At 37.0% G+C, this 19491-nt stretch overlaps 1 protein-coding gene across 2 annotated transcripts in view; it reads right to left on the bottom strand.

The window, feature by feature from the left end:
• Positions 1-19491, bottom strand: part of Imp (IGF-II mRNA-binding protein) — a 345234-nt gene that overhangs the window by 255540 nt on the left and 70203 nt on the right. The window contains exon 3 of one of the 2 annotated variants that reach the window (XM_069834736.1): positions 16514-16570. The exons of the other annotated variant lie outside the window; for it this stretch is intronic. Within the exon in view, the coding sequence (XP_069690837.1) occupies positions 16514-16570 (57 nt within the window). The remainder of the gene's footprint in view (positions 1-16513; positions 16571-19491) is intronic. 2 annotated transcript variants of the gene reach the window in all.

Genomic DNA, 19491 nt, shown 5'->3' with positions numbered 1-19491 from the left:
CGAATAACATTTAAAGTCTCTTTCGGAAACAATAATAAATATCTATTATCAGGCATGTATGCAGTGAAGGGAGAAAGGAACTGGCCACCCTACACTCATTATGTTCTGGCTTAGTTGCCTCATGAGCGATGCCTTATTGCTGTCACTTATGAGGTTCAAACCTGTCTTCGGACAGTTGACTAAACAATAATAAAATAAAGGTAAATAACCCATACTCTTAGTTGATAAGATATTCCATTTATTATATCGTATCATATCGTCGCTTATCTGACAAAGTGACGTAAGAGCCAAAACAAAAAATTTGGAGATACTTCGCCAGCACACTTCGTTGGACCATATCTGTATTCTGACGAACTGGCGTACATCCATCTCTAATGGTTACTTGGCAGTGAACATTGTGTTATCGTCGTAAACGCCATTGCTCTTTCATTCTTTTTCAGACGAACTGGCGTATCAGACTCGCAAGTCGCTTACGTCTCTTCGTTAGGTATTACCATTTTTAAAATTGGTCGCTACATCTATGTATGCAGTGTATTGCTAGGCTCCCTATAATCCATGGATTGCCACGTGATGCCAACAATGAACATTTATTTATAAATTCGAGCAAACAAACTATTTCAACATTATTAAGCTGTCTGGAGTATGAAATTGGCACAAAAAGAAACAGTCTCTGCAAAGCAATAGTGTATATCAGTCTCATTAAAGCGGCATTGCATTATATCAAACATGGACGTAATAGTAAAATGGAGAGATGGATCTACTAATGTGGTATCATCTAATGAGATTGAAAGTATTGATTGTGACACATTGAAGATAGGAGTTGAAATTAAAATGTACTGGTTACCGGAGAAAAAATATTATTACGGGAAAGTGATTCAGGTGGATTATTCAAAAGGAAATTCTGCGAACGAAGAATCAGAATCGGAGTCTATGGATGCTCCTCTCAGTATTTTGAAAAGCCACACACAAAACAATTTTGAAGGCGATGTAGAAGCTAAAACTGCTGATAGTATTATTACAAAGGAGCAGTGTTGTCATGAAGAAAATAAAAGACCCGTGCTGGACTTGCCAATTAGTGACTATGATGACAGTGACTGTGATCCACAATATTCTGAAAAGTGTCAGTTTCTCAAATGCAAAAGTGAAGCTTCTGATATTTGCAAACTTTGTAAATGTTTACTATGTGTTAAGCATTCAAGTGACAATAATGATTGCACTTTCCATCGTCCAGAAGAATCTTCTGAAGAAGAACAACAACTTCAACAGTCATCACGTAAAAAAGTGTTTAAGGTAGTTAAGTAGGAATCTTCTGAGACTGCAACCTGTGTGGGAATCTACCTCCAAGAACTAGATGCCAAATGTGTAAAGAATGTCAGGCTGTTTGCTGATGGTTGCAGTGGCCAGAATAAGAATACCATTGTAGTGACCATGCTTTTGTACATTCTAAGCAACTCTAAGAATTTACTGTCTATCAATTTGTGCTTCTTTGAACCTAACCATGGTCAAAACGAAGGTGATTCTGCACACAGCACTATCTCAACAGCTCTGGCTCAGGCAGGAGACATATTCATACCTTGCCAGCTGGTACCTATTGTGCGACTTGCTCGACGTGCTGCTCCGTATGAAGTACACTCTATGAGGGTAGAAGATTTCTTTGACTACAAAAGTATTTCAGAGAGCCTTCGGATCCGACCTCTGAGAGAATTTCAGTCTGGAAATAAGATTGATTGGACTACAGTCAGAGAAGTCAGAGTGACCAAAGACGATCCTAACTGCGTTTTTGTAAAAACCAGTCATTTGGACGAACATTATGAGCAGCTATCTCTGAAATCACGGAATATTTATGAAATTTTGAAGCTTCCTCTGCCTCTTCTTAATGTCACCTCTCCAAAGATTTCGGTTGAGAAGTACAACGATTTGCAGCAGCTGTGCAAAGGGTCAACACCAGTAATAAGAGATGTTGTTTATAAAACGTTCTACATGGAACTCCCACATTAATTCCAGGGTACAATTATTATTATTAACCCATGAACATTTTCAATATTTGTTTGTGTTTCTTAAAATTGTTTGTAAACAAATAAATACGTTATTAATTAATTTTATGTAATTTAAAAAAAATTCTTGATTTTGCTTTATTAAAATAAGTTTATAATCCTCTTTATTTCCTAGACTTTCAAATAATTATAATGTATAATAAAAATAAAAAAATAAAATTAGTCAAAAAATAAATAAAGAATAATACAACTCAAAGCAATAGCATAAATTAGTATTATACGATCAGTCATGTGTATGGCGTAAGTGCCTTCCTATTATGAGTGAAACCTTTCGAACAGACGTATCTCCAATTAAGGCCTTCTTGGCCTATAAGGTATCAAAATTTTAGAGTTTGCCATTAGTCCTTATTAAGAGAAACAATAAACGAACTGAATCAATGTATTATCTTTGTCGTGTCAATTTATTGCTTTGAGTTGTAGGTCCGCAAATAAACACACTTTTCTTTCAACTGCTCTCCTGTAAAATTACACATTTGTCGCTTACGCCACTTCGTCTTTTTAGCGACGATATTTCATAGCTGTCACTGCTTACTGTAGGCTATTCGTAAAGAATTAAACTACAGTTGAATCTGCCTTTACGGTTCTTCATTTATGCGGACACCTGATTGAAAATACAATTTTCTCAGGAACCAAATTAATTTTCCATAAGAACAATTTTCTCTTTATTTAGCTGCCATCTTAAGCGACTCCCAGCCTCGGTAGTCTATTTGGATTGAAACCTGACCATAGCAGTTAGCCTACTGTCAAACAGAAAATCTTTCCATGGATACTGTCTGATCTATTTTAACAACGATTAGAGGATAGGATGCAATACCACGAGGACAATAGATTAATTGTGCAACAGAACACTCCCCCATATCTTCGGACAAAAAATTTTGGATACCGTTTTATGGTTCTTTTGTCACTTTCTACCCCGACCCCGCACAGCTAACTCCTCTAAGTCTGAGGAAAATGGAAGTGATACCGAAAAAGAAGTTAATGAATTCATGGTACAAGAGTTTCGGTCTTGAGTTTAAAAGAGGACATTCATGCTAGTTAAAACAAAGAAATCTGTGTGAAACAACAGATGACTTTAAAATGGAATCATGGAATGAATTTATTGTTGTTTGACAATTTAGAAAACTGTGCAGGGAAAAGAAAATGATAAAGAAAATGTAAAAATGTCATATTTGAGTATGACTATTATTATTATTATTATTATTATTATTATTATTATTTTATTGGTGTGTTGTGAAGATAAAAAGAATTGTTATTGCATTATATTAATTATGTATTGTATTGTATTATATGAATTATATTTTGTTTATGTAGTAATTTTGTATCATACTGGTTGAGGGGAAGAGAAGGCTGAATGACCTTAATATCACATTGACAACTAACTAGCTGACTTTTCGAGGTCCGCATTCCGGATGGATCCATGCACTTATGGCCATATTCAACCCCTTCTGTGCCCTATAATTATTCCAGTTCAACAAACTGACTGCGGGTTATTTGCAAATCCGATGCTGACAGACGAGCCATCCAGCCTCAGCCCTGACAGGGACAGAAGTTTCACGAATTGGTGGGTCACGCGACAGCCGAGGTAATATAACTCGAGAATGAGAAGCGACAGAATATTCGGAGTGATGTCAAACGATTCGTAACGAACCATGATATAATCTCAACTGAGCAACAATTAACAGTCGACAAGTTAAACTGAAAAAATTCACGAGTGAAGTAGAGTGAAGAGAGAAAATTCACAATGTCGAGGGATAATATTCAGCGCAAATGGGAGCTGGCGTACAAGGCAACGGATAGCAAATGATAGAGGACGACGGTTACGATAGCAACAGACATGTTTACTCTCAATGTACAAGATAGTGGCCTGTTATAAATAAAATTATAGGCCTACTTGACTACTGAACATGAATGCATTTTGTCATTATTATGCCTTACATTCAACATCCCATCCCAAGAGACGTATTCACGTACTGTATGAAACTTGCGGCTCTCTCTCCGATACAGCCTACTCCAATTCTTTTCTCTTGTACGTGTCCTGAGACGTCTCCGCAGTGGCCATTCATCGTGCTCACCACACTATAAGGGAGTCCCACAAGAGAACATTTTGTGTTGATTCAATGAAAGACCAAATTATCCAAACGATAGGCCTCACAAAAAATTCAACTTTTATTTCTTAGTAAAATAATTGCTAGACCTAACATGCATAAACTCACTACAGTTCTCTTCCTTCTCCTGAAATTTTTATCAACTTCTAGATACACAAACTTCCCCCCCCCCCACGAAAAAAAAATCCTCTTAGTTAGCAATTTCAAATCTGACGTATAAGTTTGAAAACAATTCGTTTTCCATCGCGAATTAATTTTTTGCCGGCTCTACTATCCAAAGTGCGCCTTGACGTGCATCCATATCTAGTCTTTTTTCGACGCAATACATTCAAAACGAATTGCAATGTCGGAAAGTGGACACGCAAGTACAATAACACATAATTATAAGAATTTGACCGAATTCGGATAGGCCTATTACAAATTAATTAAAAGTATAAGAGTTTCATTCCCAAAACATTTTGGTTCAGACTATAATTTATCTCCTTTATTAACATGAATCAATAAGAATACTCACGAACATCATTCATCTCCTTGGTGAGATTCGAATCTACAAACGTGGCTTCCAAAAAAAGTTCCAGTTAAAATTCACTAATGGAAAGCATGCCCGTCTTATCCTGAAAATTCCTATAATTAGAATCCAGCCGGAACACGCTCTTATCAGAAGCGGGCATCGAACTCGGAGCTCCGGTCAATAGGCTATACACTTACTATACATATTCAATTAAATGCACGTTAATAGCGGTGCTAGCAGCAGATTCGTAAGGTGCAAGTGTATCAGACGCAGGGGAGTCCAATCATCCAAACTTCAAACAACTTACATCACGTGATTTCTGAGTCTCAAATTCAACATATTCCATGTCATGTTCTAATACGCACAGAATAGTAGTCTAAATAAATTCTCAATAATGTAAGCCTGCAATTATTCAAATCCTAGTAACCGGCACCGAAAAGTTATAAAACACGAATTTTGGTGAAAGTTCACGTAGAATGTTCGCCACAAAAAAGCTGAGGTAGTAGGCTTATCTATATTTGCATATCTGATTACGCGCAAACCACAAGAGCGCGTGCTCTTCCATAATAAAAGTATTCCTAGTAGGTATACACCGATCCGGTACCTGCGGTGGCTGAGTGGTTAGAGCTTCAGCCTGTCACTCAGGCGGTCTGAGTTCGAGTGACACTTGTGGCGGAAAAATCGCAGTTGAGGTTTTTTCTCGGGGTGGTCCCGTTTCCCCATATTATGCATTACTTCATTCCTACATCATTCCATTGCATTCCCCGAACGTCGGCTGGCAACTCACAGAGAGGGCTGACGTAGGGACGTTGCCTGCTCGAAACCTGGATACACAGCGAACCTTAGTGTAGTCAACCGGTGTGAATTTGGATATGAGCTTAACTTAAGGGTTAGAGCAATAGATAGTAAAAGGTCGCAGCGCTGAGCTGTAATGTCCCCTCCCGAAATTCCATTCCATTTCACAGCAATTCCGACATGATGGAATAACATTCCTTGCTGGAAGGAGTCATCACAATCTTAACTCCCATTTACAGACGCAAAAAAGAAAAAAATCACAACAGAAAAGTTCTGCATGGATGAAATATGTAACACATGAAAAAACATCCAACAACAAAGGGTCGTACTGAAAGTCATGAGCAACACATTACTATAATTCCAATTTCAACAATGTAACAAAAACGACTGTATGGTCATAATCTACAGACTTTACACTATGTATTTAAATATTGTGACGGCATTAGCTTCTAACACGTGACCACATGCAATGCTTGCAAAATGGTCAACAACGATGGTTCGTTTCGACAGCGTGCTGATATTGAATTACTTGTTAAAGAGAAAAAAATCTTCTGTTGAAATTCACCTCAGCCTTCAGCGTCCGATACGGAAATGTGTGCATGGGCGCCAGCAGTGTTAGGAGATGGGTGAAACATTTCAAAGACGGGAACAAGAGCATCCAAGATGAGCCTCGTAATGGTCGCCCTTCACGGAACGCAACAAGGAAAGAGTTGATGAGTTCTGGAATGCATTCTGGTTGAAATTCCTAAACCTGGAGAGACCATAAATGCTGTCCACTATATCTAGACACTTTTGAAGCTCTGTCGTGCATGCGCGAGAAACGATTGGAAAGAAGATCATCCTGCAACACTATAACGCGAGGCCTCACATTGCTTGAACATTTGGGTGGGAAACTCTTCCGCATGCTCCCTACAGTCCCGACTTGAAACCCTCCTACTACCAACTTTTCGTTTCTGTAAAGGAAAAGCTGCAAGACCAACGCTACGAGATGCTGGAGACCACGTGGAAAGCAGTGCATCAATGTCTTCAGGAAGCTGAAATGTACTTCTACCGCAAGGGACTCTTGAACTTACAGAACGGTGGGAAAAATGTGTGCAAAGAAATGGAGGCTATGTTGAAAAGCGACAGAAAAGTCTGTACGAGTAGATTAAGGTGATACACTTGGTTTGTCTAAAAAATATAAATTAAGATTTATAATAATGGGTTGGTCCCGCGCCGTGGCGTCGCGGTCTAAAGCATCTTGCCTAGGACTCGCGTTACGAAATGCGCGCTGGTTCGAGTCCTCATGGGGTAAGAAATTTTCTCATGAAATTTCGGCCAGTGTATGGGACCGGTGCCCACCCAGCATCGTGATGCACTTGGGGAGCTACGATAGATAGCGAAAATCCGGTTTAGCAAACCAGCTATAACGGCTGGGGGGATCATCATGCTAACCACACGATACTTCCGTTCTGGTTCGATGATCGTCCACCTCTGCTTCGGCATGTGGGCGTGAGGCCAGCAGCCGGCTGGTCGGACTGGGCCCTTCAGGGCTGTAGCGCCATGGATTTACTTTTATTTTAATAATGGGTTGCTGATGACTTTCAGTACGACCCTCGTAAATACAGAAGTCTGTGGCTACCACGTTTGATACCATTCACCCAACCATCCACGTATTTATCTTCTCCGTATAATCTTTCTTCACTGCAAACTCTACACAAACGGCCGTCTAATCTACCTACGGTTCCGGCCTAAGTTAACTATGCTGATCGCCTATTTTGTCCGCCGAAGCTATTTATCTTCTCCATCTAATCTACTTATGTTGTCCGCCTAATCTACGTATGCTGGCAGCCTAAGGTATCTGTGTTGTCAGCCTGATCTACTCATCTTGACCATCTAGTCCACCTAATCTACCTATCTTGTTCGTCTAATACGCGCATGTTGTCCACCTAAGCTCATATGTTGTCCGTCTAATCTTATCTATCTTCCCCGCCTAAGTAACGCAAGTTGTCCGGCTAATCTACCTATTTGGTCCGCCTAATCTGCCTCTGTTATTCGCTTAATGTATGGGTCCACATGATTTACCTATGTTGCAAGCCTAATCTACCTATCTCGTCCGCTACATGTCTAGTTCACATACCAAGGTATTTATTTTGTCAGTCTACTACACCTAAGAGTTTCGCCTGAGCTGCCTATGTTGTGATTCTAAGATATCTCTTCCATCTAATCTACCTATTCTGTCCGTCTAATCTCCTACCTTGTTCGCCTAAGCTACCCATGTCTGCCAAATCTACCCACCTTCTGCGCCTAATCCATTGTATATTGTCCGTCTAATCTATCTTGTTTACTAAATATACCTATCTTGTCAATCTAATCCACTTCCATTGTCCACCTAAGCTACATTATATTGTCCGCCCAAGCTATCTATGATGTCCGTTAAGCTACCTAAGTTATCCGCCGAATCTACCTATCTTCTTCCCTTAAGCGTCCTACCTTGTCCGCCTAAGCTATCTACGTTGCCGCCTTACCTACCTCTCTTTTCAGTCTAATCCACCTATCTTGTACACCTAAGCTTTCTACCTTGTCTGCCTAAGTTACCTATCTTGTCCGATTACGCTTCCTACCTTATCCACCCATGTTTTCTACTTTGTTCGCCTAAGCTATCTACGTTGTTCGTCTAAGTCACTCATCTTGTCCGCCTAATCTACCTATCTTGTCCTCTATCTATCTTTTCCACTATTCTATCTGTCCATCCCATTTATCTTATATTGTTGTCTGTAGTGTCTCGAGATATACGGCACCGTTAACTGTGCCTTCAAAGAAGAACAGCCAAATCAAACCAGGAGGACAAACCACATCACACATTAAGTCCCGGTAAGTTGACGGCTTTGTCCTGGTGGATGTGCGGATTTTCGGGGGTCCAGCACACGCAATAGTGGCGGTTTATAGCACCATTCAGTTTGAATTGTGCTTCGTTAGCCCAGACAATGTTCCCTGCAAACTCCCCATGTTTTCAAACCACTCACAGTACTGAATTCGTCGATCAGGGTAATCCTCATTCATTTCATGCAGTAGTCTTGGAATGTACACCTTCCACTTTACAATCTTCAAAATTCGCTGTACACTTGATCGACTGACTCCGGTTTCAGGTGCACACTGTTTCAGCAGACTTCTGTTGTGAACGTGTAAATTGTTACTGCTCGGGAGGTAGCTGTAGTTGTTGTTACAGGTCGCCCGGAACGTCATTTAGCTATGCACATCTTTTAACAGTACCACTAGCTCCGAATTTGTGCCAGATACGTGCAATTGTTAGACTTGTCGGCGGTATTGTATAAAACTCGTTCCGCCATTGTAGCCGTACCTCGCTGATGTTTGCAAACTTAAAATACCACTTCCAAATCGCCTTCCGTTGTTCGAACGACAGCCTTGCGTCCGCCATTACACCTGCGTCCTCATCTGATCACTGTCAACTAACAATATTAAGCCACAATTTCCCCGAAAATGATAATTTTATCTTAACTTGTTCCAAAGTTATTGATGAATAAACAGTATAGACATCATTTTGGGGCTACTCTGTATAGCTATAAAATGAAACTAATCTTTAGCCTTGACCATAAACAATTCATCCCATGTAATTTTATTTGCAGATGATACGAGTGTAATTATTTCAAGCAAACAATACGATCATTTTATAAACACTTCTAATACAGTGCTGAATCTAATGAATGAATGGTTCCATGCAAATAAACTAGCACTTAATGTTGATAAAACCAGTGCAGTCAAATTTAGTACACACAATAGTGCTCAGGTTTCTTACAGTATTCGATTAAATGGAACTCATCTCAAAGAATCTATAAGCACAAAGTTTCTTGGTTTAGAATTGGATAATCACTTGAACTGGAAAACGCATATAGAATGTATTACTCGTAAATTGAGCTCTGCCTGTTATGCATTAAGATCCTTATCTACTATTGGTGATATAAACTTACTTAAAATGTCATACTTTGCATATTTTCACTCTGTAATGAAATATGGATTAATATTCTGGGGTAACTCGTCTGAAGCTAAACACGTTTTTGTTTTACAAAAGAAAGCTATAAGAATAATGGCCGGTGTGCATAAAAGGACCTCATGTAAAAATATTTTCCGAAACTTAGAAATCTTGACTTTACCTTGTGAATACATTCTTTCCCTAATGATGCTGTATATTAAGAACCAAGATAAATTCAGTACTAATCAAGACATTCATCATTTTAATACAAGACATAAATCAGATCTTCATCTACCCTCTGTTAGTCTAAGCTGTTTTAAAAAAGGAGTTCGCTATTCATGTATAACAGTCTTCAATGCACTGCCTAATTATCTTAAAGATTTGAAGAACAACGAGAAAAGGTTCAGAAAAGAATTAACCAAATTTCTACATACTCATACCTTCTACACAATTGATGAATTGTTTATGCTTGTGAATTGAATTATTCTACTTAAATGACATGTACAATTTTATATAGCTCAACTAAAATATGTTTTTATATTGACTTAATCTGTTTACTATGTATTGTATTTTTTGTTTAGCATAACTGATGAATTGTATGTACTGTAAATTGAATAGTATACTGTATAGGTCAACTGATGAATTGTTTAAGCTTATAAATTGAATTAATCTACTTCATATGAATTGTATAGCTTAACGAAAATAAGTTTGTAAATTGAACTAATTTGATTGTATATGTTTGTATAGTTTGGCTGATGAATTGTATATGTTCTTAAAATGATTACTAGTCTGTGTAGCTCTACTGATGAATTGTATATAGACCTACTGTAAATTGAATGGTAATATGTATAGCTCAACTGATGAATTGTTTATGATTATAAATTGAATTAATCTACTTGATATTAATTGCACAAATTTGTATAGCTTAATGAAAGTATGCTACTTTGTATTGTATATATTTGTATAGTTTTGGCCGATGAATTGTATATGCTTTAAATTGAATAGTAATCTATATAGCTCTACTGATAAATTGTTTGTGTTTGTAATTTGAAGTAGTTTGCATGATATGTATTATCAATTTCTGTATATCACAACTGGTTGAATTGTTTATGCCTTAAATTTAATTAAATTGTTTTGTATTATAATATAGCTCAACTGATGAATGATCGTTTGCGTTTGTAAATTTAATAATCTGATTGGCTATGTATTGTATACTTTTAGTAGAGCCGTCGATGTAGCTCAGTCGACAGACTCGCTGGGCTGCTGATCCGGAGCTGCGTTCGGGCTTGGGTTGGATCCCCCTTAGGACTTTGGTTTCTTCGAAGGTTTTCCCCAGCCGTGGGACTGAAGCCGGATGGTCTATGGCGAGTCCTTGGCATCAACCCCTTTGATTTGATTACCCCCTTTGATTTGATTACCTGGTTGGGTTTTTCCGAGGTTTCCCCCACCGAAAAGGCAAATGCCGGGTAATATTTTGGCGAATCCTCGGACCTCATCTCATCTCATCTACATCTCGCCAAAATGTAAAAAAATGTAAAAAAAAATTGTACAAAATTGTAAAAATTGTAGAAAATTACTAAATTGTAAAACTATAAAAATTTGTAAAAATTGTAATTGTAATATTGTAAAATGTTGACATGTTCCACATCTTAAAGCTTCATTGCTCATGTAAGATCTATGGAATAAAATAAATGAATGAATGAATTTTCATTACGAAAAAGTCTGTCAATAAAATTAGCTAACACATGAGAGGGGTGATAGTAGGAGGATGAAGAATAAAGTGCATAAGATTGAGTGATGATATGGCGTTAGCAGAAGGAACAGAGGACACTAAGGGATAAGCTACTGGAGCTAAATATGAACAGTATGGGATAAAGATAAATGCAAATTAGGGGAAGCCCGTGGTTATCGAAATAAAAATAAAGAAATGAACGTACGAATTCGAAATGTGGCGGTATAACAAGTGGACGCCATTAAATACTTGGAATTAACTACGAGTAGTAACATGAGTTGCTGCCAGGAAGTAAAAATGGGGATAGAAATGGCAAGAAAACTTTTAATAGAAAAGGGAGCATTTTCTGGAAAAAGAAATAAGGAAGAGATTAGTGAAGTGCTTTGCGTGGAGTGTGACATTGTATGGGGCAAAAATATGGATATTACTGCGAAGTGAAGAGAAACTATTAGAAGCATTTGAAATGTGGATATGAGGAAGAATGTAGTATGTGAAATGAACACAAAATAAATGAAGCTGTGCTAGAAAAGTGGGTGAAGAAAGGATAATTGTGAAAATGGTCAGGAAGAGAAAAAGAAATTAGCTGAGTCATTGGCTAAGAAGAAACTATCTACTGAAGAATGCACTGGAAGGAATGGTTAACGGGAGAAAAGTTCGAAAGAGAAGGTATCATAAGAGATACAATATTAAGAAATATGGATCGTACGAGAAAGGCGGAAAATAGGGAAGACTGGAGAATATTGGGTTTACAATGAAAGACCTGACCGTGAGCAGAATAGGCTTCTATGAATGAATGTGAATGAATGAATGAATGAATAGACTACTAAATTCTCTTTGCCGCAAAGTTGTAAACAAAGTGATATGAGCAAATGCTGTGAAAACTTTTGTTTTTGACATGGAGAGACTTATCAAATCAATTGGCCTAATACAAACTTCATTCTGACTCACTCACAGAATCCCAGCCTTATAAACTAAAATATCTAGTCAGCTTACTCAAAGGTAGGAGAATAAATAAACCTTCCAGCTTTAATCGCTATTACGGCATTATTTATGCCCGGAACATAAATCGCATTCACTTGCATTCCTCCCCCAAAACAGGAGCTTCTTAGTACAGAAACCCTCTACGACACAAGGGTCATTAACTTCTAAGCTAAAGCGATTTCTCTGTTACACCAGCATACCACCAAATTAGATAAGTACACAAAAAAAAAAAAAAGATGCAAAGATATGAATAACAACACGCATTCATTCGGTTACGTTTTGTTTGTATACGAAAAAAGGCAGTAACAATGGTAATTATTGTCGGGATGGTGCGGACCTTATATGAAATCATATTACTGGATTACTGTAACACTGAAAAAAAAAAAAAAAAACATAACAAATATTCACAGTTACATAGGGATTACGTAATATACATTGTTTCTTAAAATTGCTTTTTTTTAAACCTCTGATTAAGAAGCTGATAACACAGATTATGAAAACCTGTTGTATAAAACATATTGAAAATGTCATGGAGATTTGCTTAGTGACTAGAGGACAATGAAGCAACGTGGCAAGATTGATGTTACGATGTCAGAAGCTCAAACTAAAGTAAGTGTTCGATATGCATGTCCTTTATACAAAACTTACACACAACCCATTAAGTTACGGCATGAACTATGAAACCTCATCAAATGCAGTATCTCCATAATCGCCACCGAAACTATGTACCTAATTAGTGATATTGTAAAAAAGAAATCGATTTTGAGATTTTCACAGCATTAATTTCCTTTGGCTGATTACCTGGTTGGGTTTTTCTGAGATGTCACGTAATCTATGGCGAATGTTCTGCCTCATCTCACCAAATGCCATCTCGCTATCACCAATCCCATGGGCGCTAAATAGCCGAGTAGATCTTGAAGGTTTTCGCGTTTACGTTATGAAAAATCACATTTAAATAAGCGGTGAATATAATTAATTAGGGCCTATTTTTGCCCTGAATTAAGACGAGGAGAAGCACTTGACGATGAGTCCAGTGTTCATTTAAAATATAGCGAACTTTCATTTGAAGTTCAGTCCGTTTCAAGTTCAGATTACTGTTTCTTACCCAAAACAGAAATATCACATTACAGTTGGAGAAACTTGAATGTTCTTTCCTGTAACATGATCATTTTGTAACACTAATATGTCTCCGATCTTTTAGACTTCACTACGGTAAAGCTTTGTATCATTTCGGTAATTTTAATCTTAGCACTAGATAAGTGGTGGGGTCTGTGAAGCGTGTTGATAGGCCTACAGCTCTGCCTGAATAAAATTATACGTTCTTTCCAAATTCTTTATTTGGTATTGTTTCCTACTAAGAGACATCTCTTAATATTTGAGGGGTCTAACAGCAAACCCGTCAATCTTCACTTTTATATGTTTTTAAATATCAGTCAAAAACTCTTTTGGACACAGTGGATGCTTTTTCTGATTCTTGGAAATGTTATTTGCATTTTAAAAGATACTGAACCTAAATGTAGAGATACAACCAAATATAGTATACTTCAAAATAAAGTTTAAATTTTTGAGATTGCTGTTTTCCCTACTAAATGATGGAGACATCCACGTTTGCTGTGACAAAGAACACTTAGAAAATGTTTTATTACAATATCGGTTACAGTTTCTAATTACGGTACTGTACATGTTTAATTCACTCCTCACAACTCAATGTTTCTTTCCCCCCCCCCCCACAACAACAAAGAAATCTTAAAAAAAGATTCATACAATTCTGGTTACAGTTTTTAAATTCAATCTAACAGTTCAATGTATTTTTCTTCACGCCACTGTTGTTTAGTCAACTGTCCGAAGACAGGTTTGAGCCTCATAAGTGCCACCAATAAAGTATCTCATGAGGAAACTAATCCAGGAGGTAATTGTCATTATTTATTTCTCCATTTGCCCTGTTGCACAAGTCATCTGCATTAGGAGATCTAGCTTCTCCTTCAGCTACCGTGAACAGATTATTATAGTACTGGAGGCAGTTGATAGCCTACTGGAGCAATCTTCTCCATAATGCTTAATCAATAAATCTGTGATGTCATTCTCTTTTTGCATCTTTAACAACGTCCCCTTTCTGAATTATTTGAGATACCAGTTCACTCATTTGCTTTTCACATTAAGTGAGACGAAAGTTTCTAGCTATATCAACTTTGAAGTGTGGTTCACCTCTTACCAAGGCACCAATGTCGATTTCAGTTTTCTTTATAAAAAGTCTATTAAATTTGGAGATTTGGAAATGCCACGATGTAGTTCCTGGAGACACTAATATTTCTATTTTTGATTTCCTTGAAAATATTTATTATAGTCTTGATTTATTATAATATTTATAATAGTTCTAATGCAATCACTTCAATTCACACACAAAAACATAACATGCATTTACCAATTCCCGCCATAAATCAACTGAGTCATATATAGTACTGATATCATTCCATGATTGTGTTGTAGAATGCTGTCCTTCCTTCATAGTACCGTCTGGAGACAGTTACGTTTGCTTTTCAAGCCATTTTTATGGGCTAATTAAAGGAGGAGACAGATTTGCCACATAACTCAAAAATATCATACAAAACGCATTCAACTTTCATTATGTACTATAAGCTCAGTTTTCACGAAAAATGACTTCCGGGTTTGCTATTAGACCCCTCATTTCTCTCTCTGACCTCTCACATGTAATCCATAGTGTAAGTTCTGTTTAGATCTCGAGTAACATATACAATATATGAATTACAAAACTATCTGAAGGGCATCAAAATGCTTAATACAAAGGAAGATTGCCGAATACATTCCAACATACCGCACCAAGGTGTCAATAAAATTTAAGGTATCGTATATAACTGTGTATGGTACAGTATTTTTTAATGTTCTTTCTTCTTTATATAATAGAAATTTCACTTTTGAAAACAGTGCACATCTCGTTCGAGTTTCGTTGAGTTCAGTAAATTCTTTAAAGTTAATAAATTGAATGAGATCAGAGCTAAATTTGGAGAAGTGAGTTATATTTTTAAATAATGCATTAGGTTCGTTATGAAAGAGAAATATTAGCAAAATAGCTCTCTTAGTTATTTATACACCACTAAGGTATATGTGACAAATTTAGAAATATTACAGAGGAAAGCATGGCAAATAAAAGGCGTTTATCTACTACGATATAAAATCGAGTTAAATAATGAAAACGGCGTTCATATAATTTCTGCACAAGGTGGCGAGCGATTCTTCATCGGTCACCTTCTGTTAAATTCCAGAAAAAAATATTCTTAAATAATTCAATAATAACATTAGTTACTTGCATGTAACTTCTTACACAAAAACAAAATATGCCTGTCATCATGAACTACGAATACAGTACAGTATATTTCCAACTAACGCAGTAAATCTTAATCATGAAGAAATCTATAAACTTCAAAAACGACGTATACAAACTGACCTGTGGTGCTGCAAATAAATCTATAATATTCTGAACACGTAAGATATAGGTCTACAATGCTTTATTATGCACTATTTATGGTATAATAGAAATATTGAAAAATAGTTGCAGCTAAGAGCTTTGGCATAATTCTCGTTAAACAGCATAATTGGAATATATTTTTTTTAATTTCATATTCATATTATAAATTCGTAAATTACATATATTAAGAACTGAGTTCAGTAGTTTAAGAAATACGACGCACACGCGGAGGGATAGACAGACGGAAAAAAGACTGCGCCCCAGTTATGTTCAAAAAGAAATCCTCTCTTCCTTATAAGAGATGCTCAAAATAGGAATTTTCGTAAAATTATTGAAATCCATTTTTATATATCTACAATATTTTTTTTTATAATTTGTATAATCATAAATTCGGATTTTCAATCTTCTGAAGTTCATCGTCATTCTACAAACTAAGTAACAATGGGCATACTAGCTTCAATTCCAGAAAAAATTTTAATCACTTGTCTTTCCAAAATCGCGGGGTATACAAAACGATTTCGTGAGATTTTCTATCGCTGATTTCACAACCCTCTCCATAATATTACATACTTTGTATCTGCTTGCAAGGACAATTCAACGACGCAGGAAAAAGATAAAAATTACAATGGAGTTCGAAGCTAGGTCGGTCAATCAAGGACTCTCCACTGCTGACATCAGTATTGGATGATTCAGTATCTTACCACGAGCTCGTCAGAAATTAAAATATAAACTTCACAGAGAAATTAAAGTCACTATATTACAGACAAAATATAAGCGTGCGGTGTTAACTCAAAAACATAGCCAAGCGACCAAATTTGTTAGCTACTTACAGAGCAAGCAATTGTTAAATAGGAAAAATTAAATGCGGGGGTCGGGCTTACCTCCAACCATTGCCGACTTGCTCCAATGGCGAGTCCGGGAGGGCTCCCCCAGACCCCCTGCAAAAACATCGGGATCACATAAACATTCCATACTTTTCAACTTCTCACGCTCTGCAATGATGGTTGGTTAAACACATATCCAACTCTATATTCGTCAAACTTGACTGAAGATATGGGACAGATGATCGATCCACTGAGGATGACTTCGAATGGCTTACGATAAGGCGATCTCAATCAGAAATAATGCACGCATTAGAACTCAATAATTCTGCTCATCGACACACTTCTCATTATCGTGTAAAGATGTAGGACAGAACTGTCAGCAGACGAAGGCCGGCAGCATACTGCATCGGACATTCTGTCTCGAATCGGACGGCACCGGTATTGTTTCGGACCTTCCAATGTGACGGTGTTTACACACATTCTTACGAGGCTGCAGCATCGGACATTCATTCCAGGACATTCGTCCGATACAGTATGCTGCAGCCTCATTAGAATAAGGAGCGGTCCGAGGCAGAATGTCTGATGCAGTATGCTGCCAGCCTAAGAATCAATGTGGTAAGTACAATAAACTAATTTTGGTGCCAAAGATATCACAGTACGATAATAAACAAATTTTGAAAGGTCGAAGTGTCCCAGACTTCAAAGTTATTACATTAATTCTGAGCCGTCGAATTATCTCAAACGTTAACGTTAAACTAATTTTGAGGGACCAAAATATCTCAATTAGGCTATCAAATTTAAAGATTAATTCTGAGCTGTCAGAATATCCCAATTTTAAAGTTGTTTGATTTTGAGAATCAAAATATCTCGTATCTCAAATTTGTTTAATTTTGTTTACTGAAGATATCCTTATTTTCAAATTCTTTAAAATGAGATTAACTCATGACGCTCAATCGAAATGCAAAATAACAAGTCGAGAGACGAAAAAAAAAGTTATCTTCAACATATCTTATCTTTCTTAGTATGTATGTATGTCACAAAAATACCAGATTGCAATGTTCCAATATTCCCTGATCTAACAACAGATGACTGTCTAAAAAGAGTGATTCAGTGACTATGTTACAAACTGTTAAGGATGATAGAGGAGACAATAAAACTTTCATATAGGAATCTATGTCCGGAAACATTTCATTTGGTAGTTACAAGCCTAGATATATTAGTCAGTGCAACCAGCTAAAATGAACTCAAGACCATCCTTTTGAAGTTTGGTTGCACACGACATGTTCCTGCAAACGTCGTTGATTTCTCATAAACACAGTATAAGCTAGTTGGCATCGTAAATTATATTTTGACTGATTAAACCGTGCAAATTCCTTCCATTGCCTTTTGCTCTTCCATAAATGAAATGCATATCAGCAAGTAGCGAGGAAAGTTGCAAGATTTAATTAGTCAAAATATAATTTATGATACAACTACCTTATACCATGTTTATGAGAAATCACCAACGTTTGCAGGAATGATCGTCTGCAACCAAACTTCAAAAGGATGACCTTGAGTTCGATTCTAGCTGGTTACACTGCCACTAACGTTTCCGAACAGAGGTTTCTATATGAAAGTTGTTCATAATTGGCTCCTCTATCATCCTAAGACTTTGTAACATGGTCACTGAATCACCCTGTATAGAACCTCACCCGTGGCCGCGTGGTTAGCCTGTCTTCCATCGCGGCGACTCGGATTCGATCCCATCTGGATCATACACGAATTTGTGATGGACAAACCACGCGCGAGGTTTTTCTCGAGGTTTTCCAGTTCCCTTCACAATTCTCATCATTCCACAACACTTCACCATCATCCTCATTCTGCGAGGTCCCAAGTCACTCCTCCAGAACAAGTAAAAATGGCTGACACTATTCACATTATTATCACTATTATTATTACTATTATTATTCACATATGTAAATCTCGCATTGCAATCCCCTTGGCTATCGAAACTAGATTCTTCAATGAAAATATCAAAATCCTACCACTTGCTTACATTTCTATACGTCGTATTCTAAAGACCTGCACTGCGTTCTTCAATAATATATTTGTAATAGTAAGTTTGTAATTTAAAGCTGCAACTTCTGGGTATGTGAGGAGACATGATTTCAAATTTTTACAGTATTCTTCAAGTCCACTGAAAGCGCATTAAGATTTACAATTAGCGACTCTAAAAATTGTGATTTGTTGTTTGATTCGTTAGATTCCAGTGCCCCCAAACATAACCAGTGACCATTACCAGTCAAACAGTGTTAAATTTAATTTTTGAGGAAAAAAGCCTTCTTGAAGCAAAATTCACTATATCCAATAACAGGGTAACAGAAAAAAAGGACAACACGGTGATATGACTATGTTACATTCCGTAGATGTAAGTTATCACGACATAGAACTGCCAACCTCACTTCAATTCCAAAGAAATTCATTCTAAAGATATCCTTCGTCCACAAAAATGCATTGCATTTCGCAGGGATTTAACCCACGAGCCTCGGATCAAATACAAATTATACTGACCACTCGAGTTATCAAAGACTGCTCTTCCAAAATTTTGAACAAGAAATTACATGTAATATTATGAAGAAAAATAATACCTTATTAAGAGCTTTTATTTTAGTAGCCTAAAATTACGACTTGTTTATATTACTTTTAACTGGTGACTAGAAAGAGATTTAAAACTGATGCTTGTGGCTATGTAGACTGAAAATTTGCCTGAACGAACTAGAGAAAAGTAGGCTACGAGAAGCATAAAGAAGGGATACACACATACTGTACCTATACATACTGAGTACATAGCTAGAAATCTCTGCGCCTAGATTTTCTTGTGGGAATTATAATTGGGAAATACAAACAGAAGTTCATCTAGGATCGTGAGGTTATGAGCCTGATATTGAGGGAAATTCAAAAATAAAAATGGAGGACAAAGCCGGTAATACAAAGTATAGTCTACTGTGGAGTAACGGTTATCAAGTCCGGCCATGAAACGAGCTGGTCCGGGTTCA

The sequence above is a fragment of the Periplaneta americana genome, chromosome 9 (assembly GCF_040183065.1).
Source record: "Periplaneta americana isolate PAMFEO1 chromosome 9, P.americana_PAMFEO1_priV1, whole genome shotgun sequence".
Lineage (NCBI taxonomy): Eukaryota > Metazoa > Arthropoda > Insecta > Blattodea > Blattidae > Periplaneta > Periplaneta americana.
This window is presented reverse-complemented; position numbering and strand designations above follow the sequence as displayed.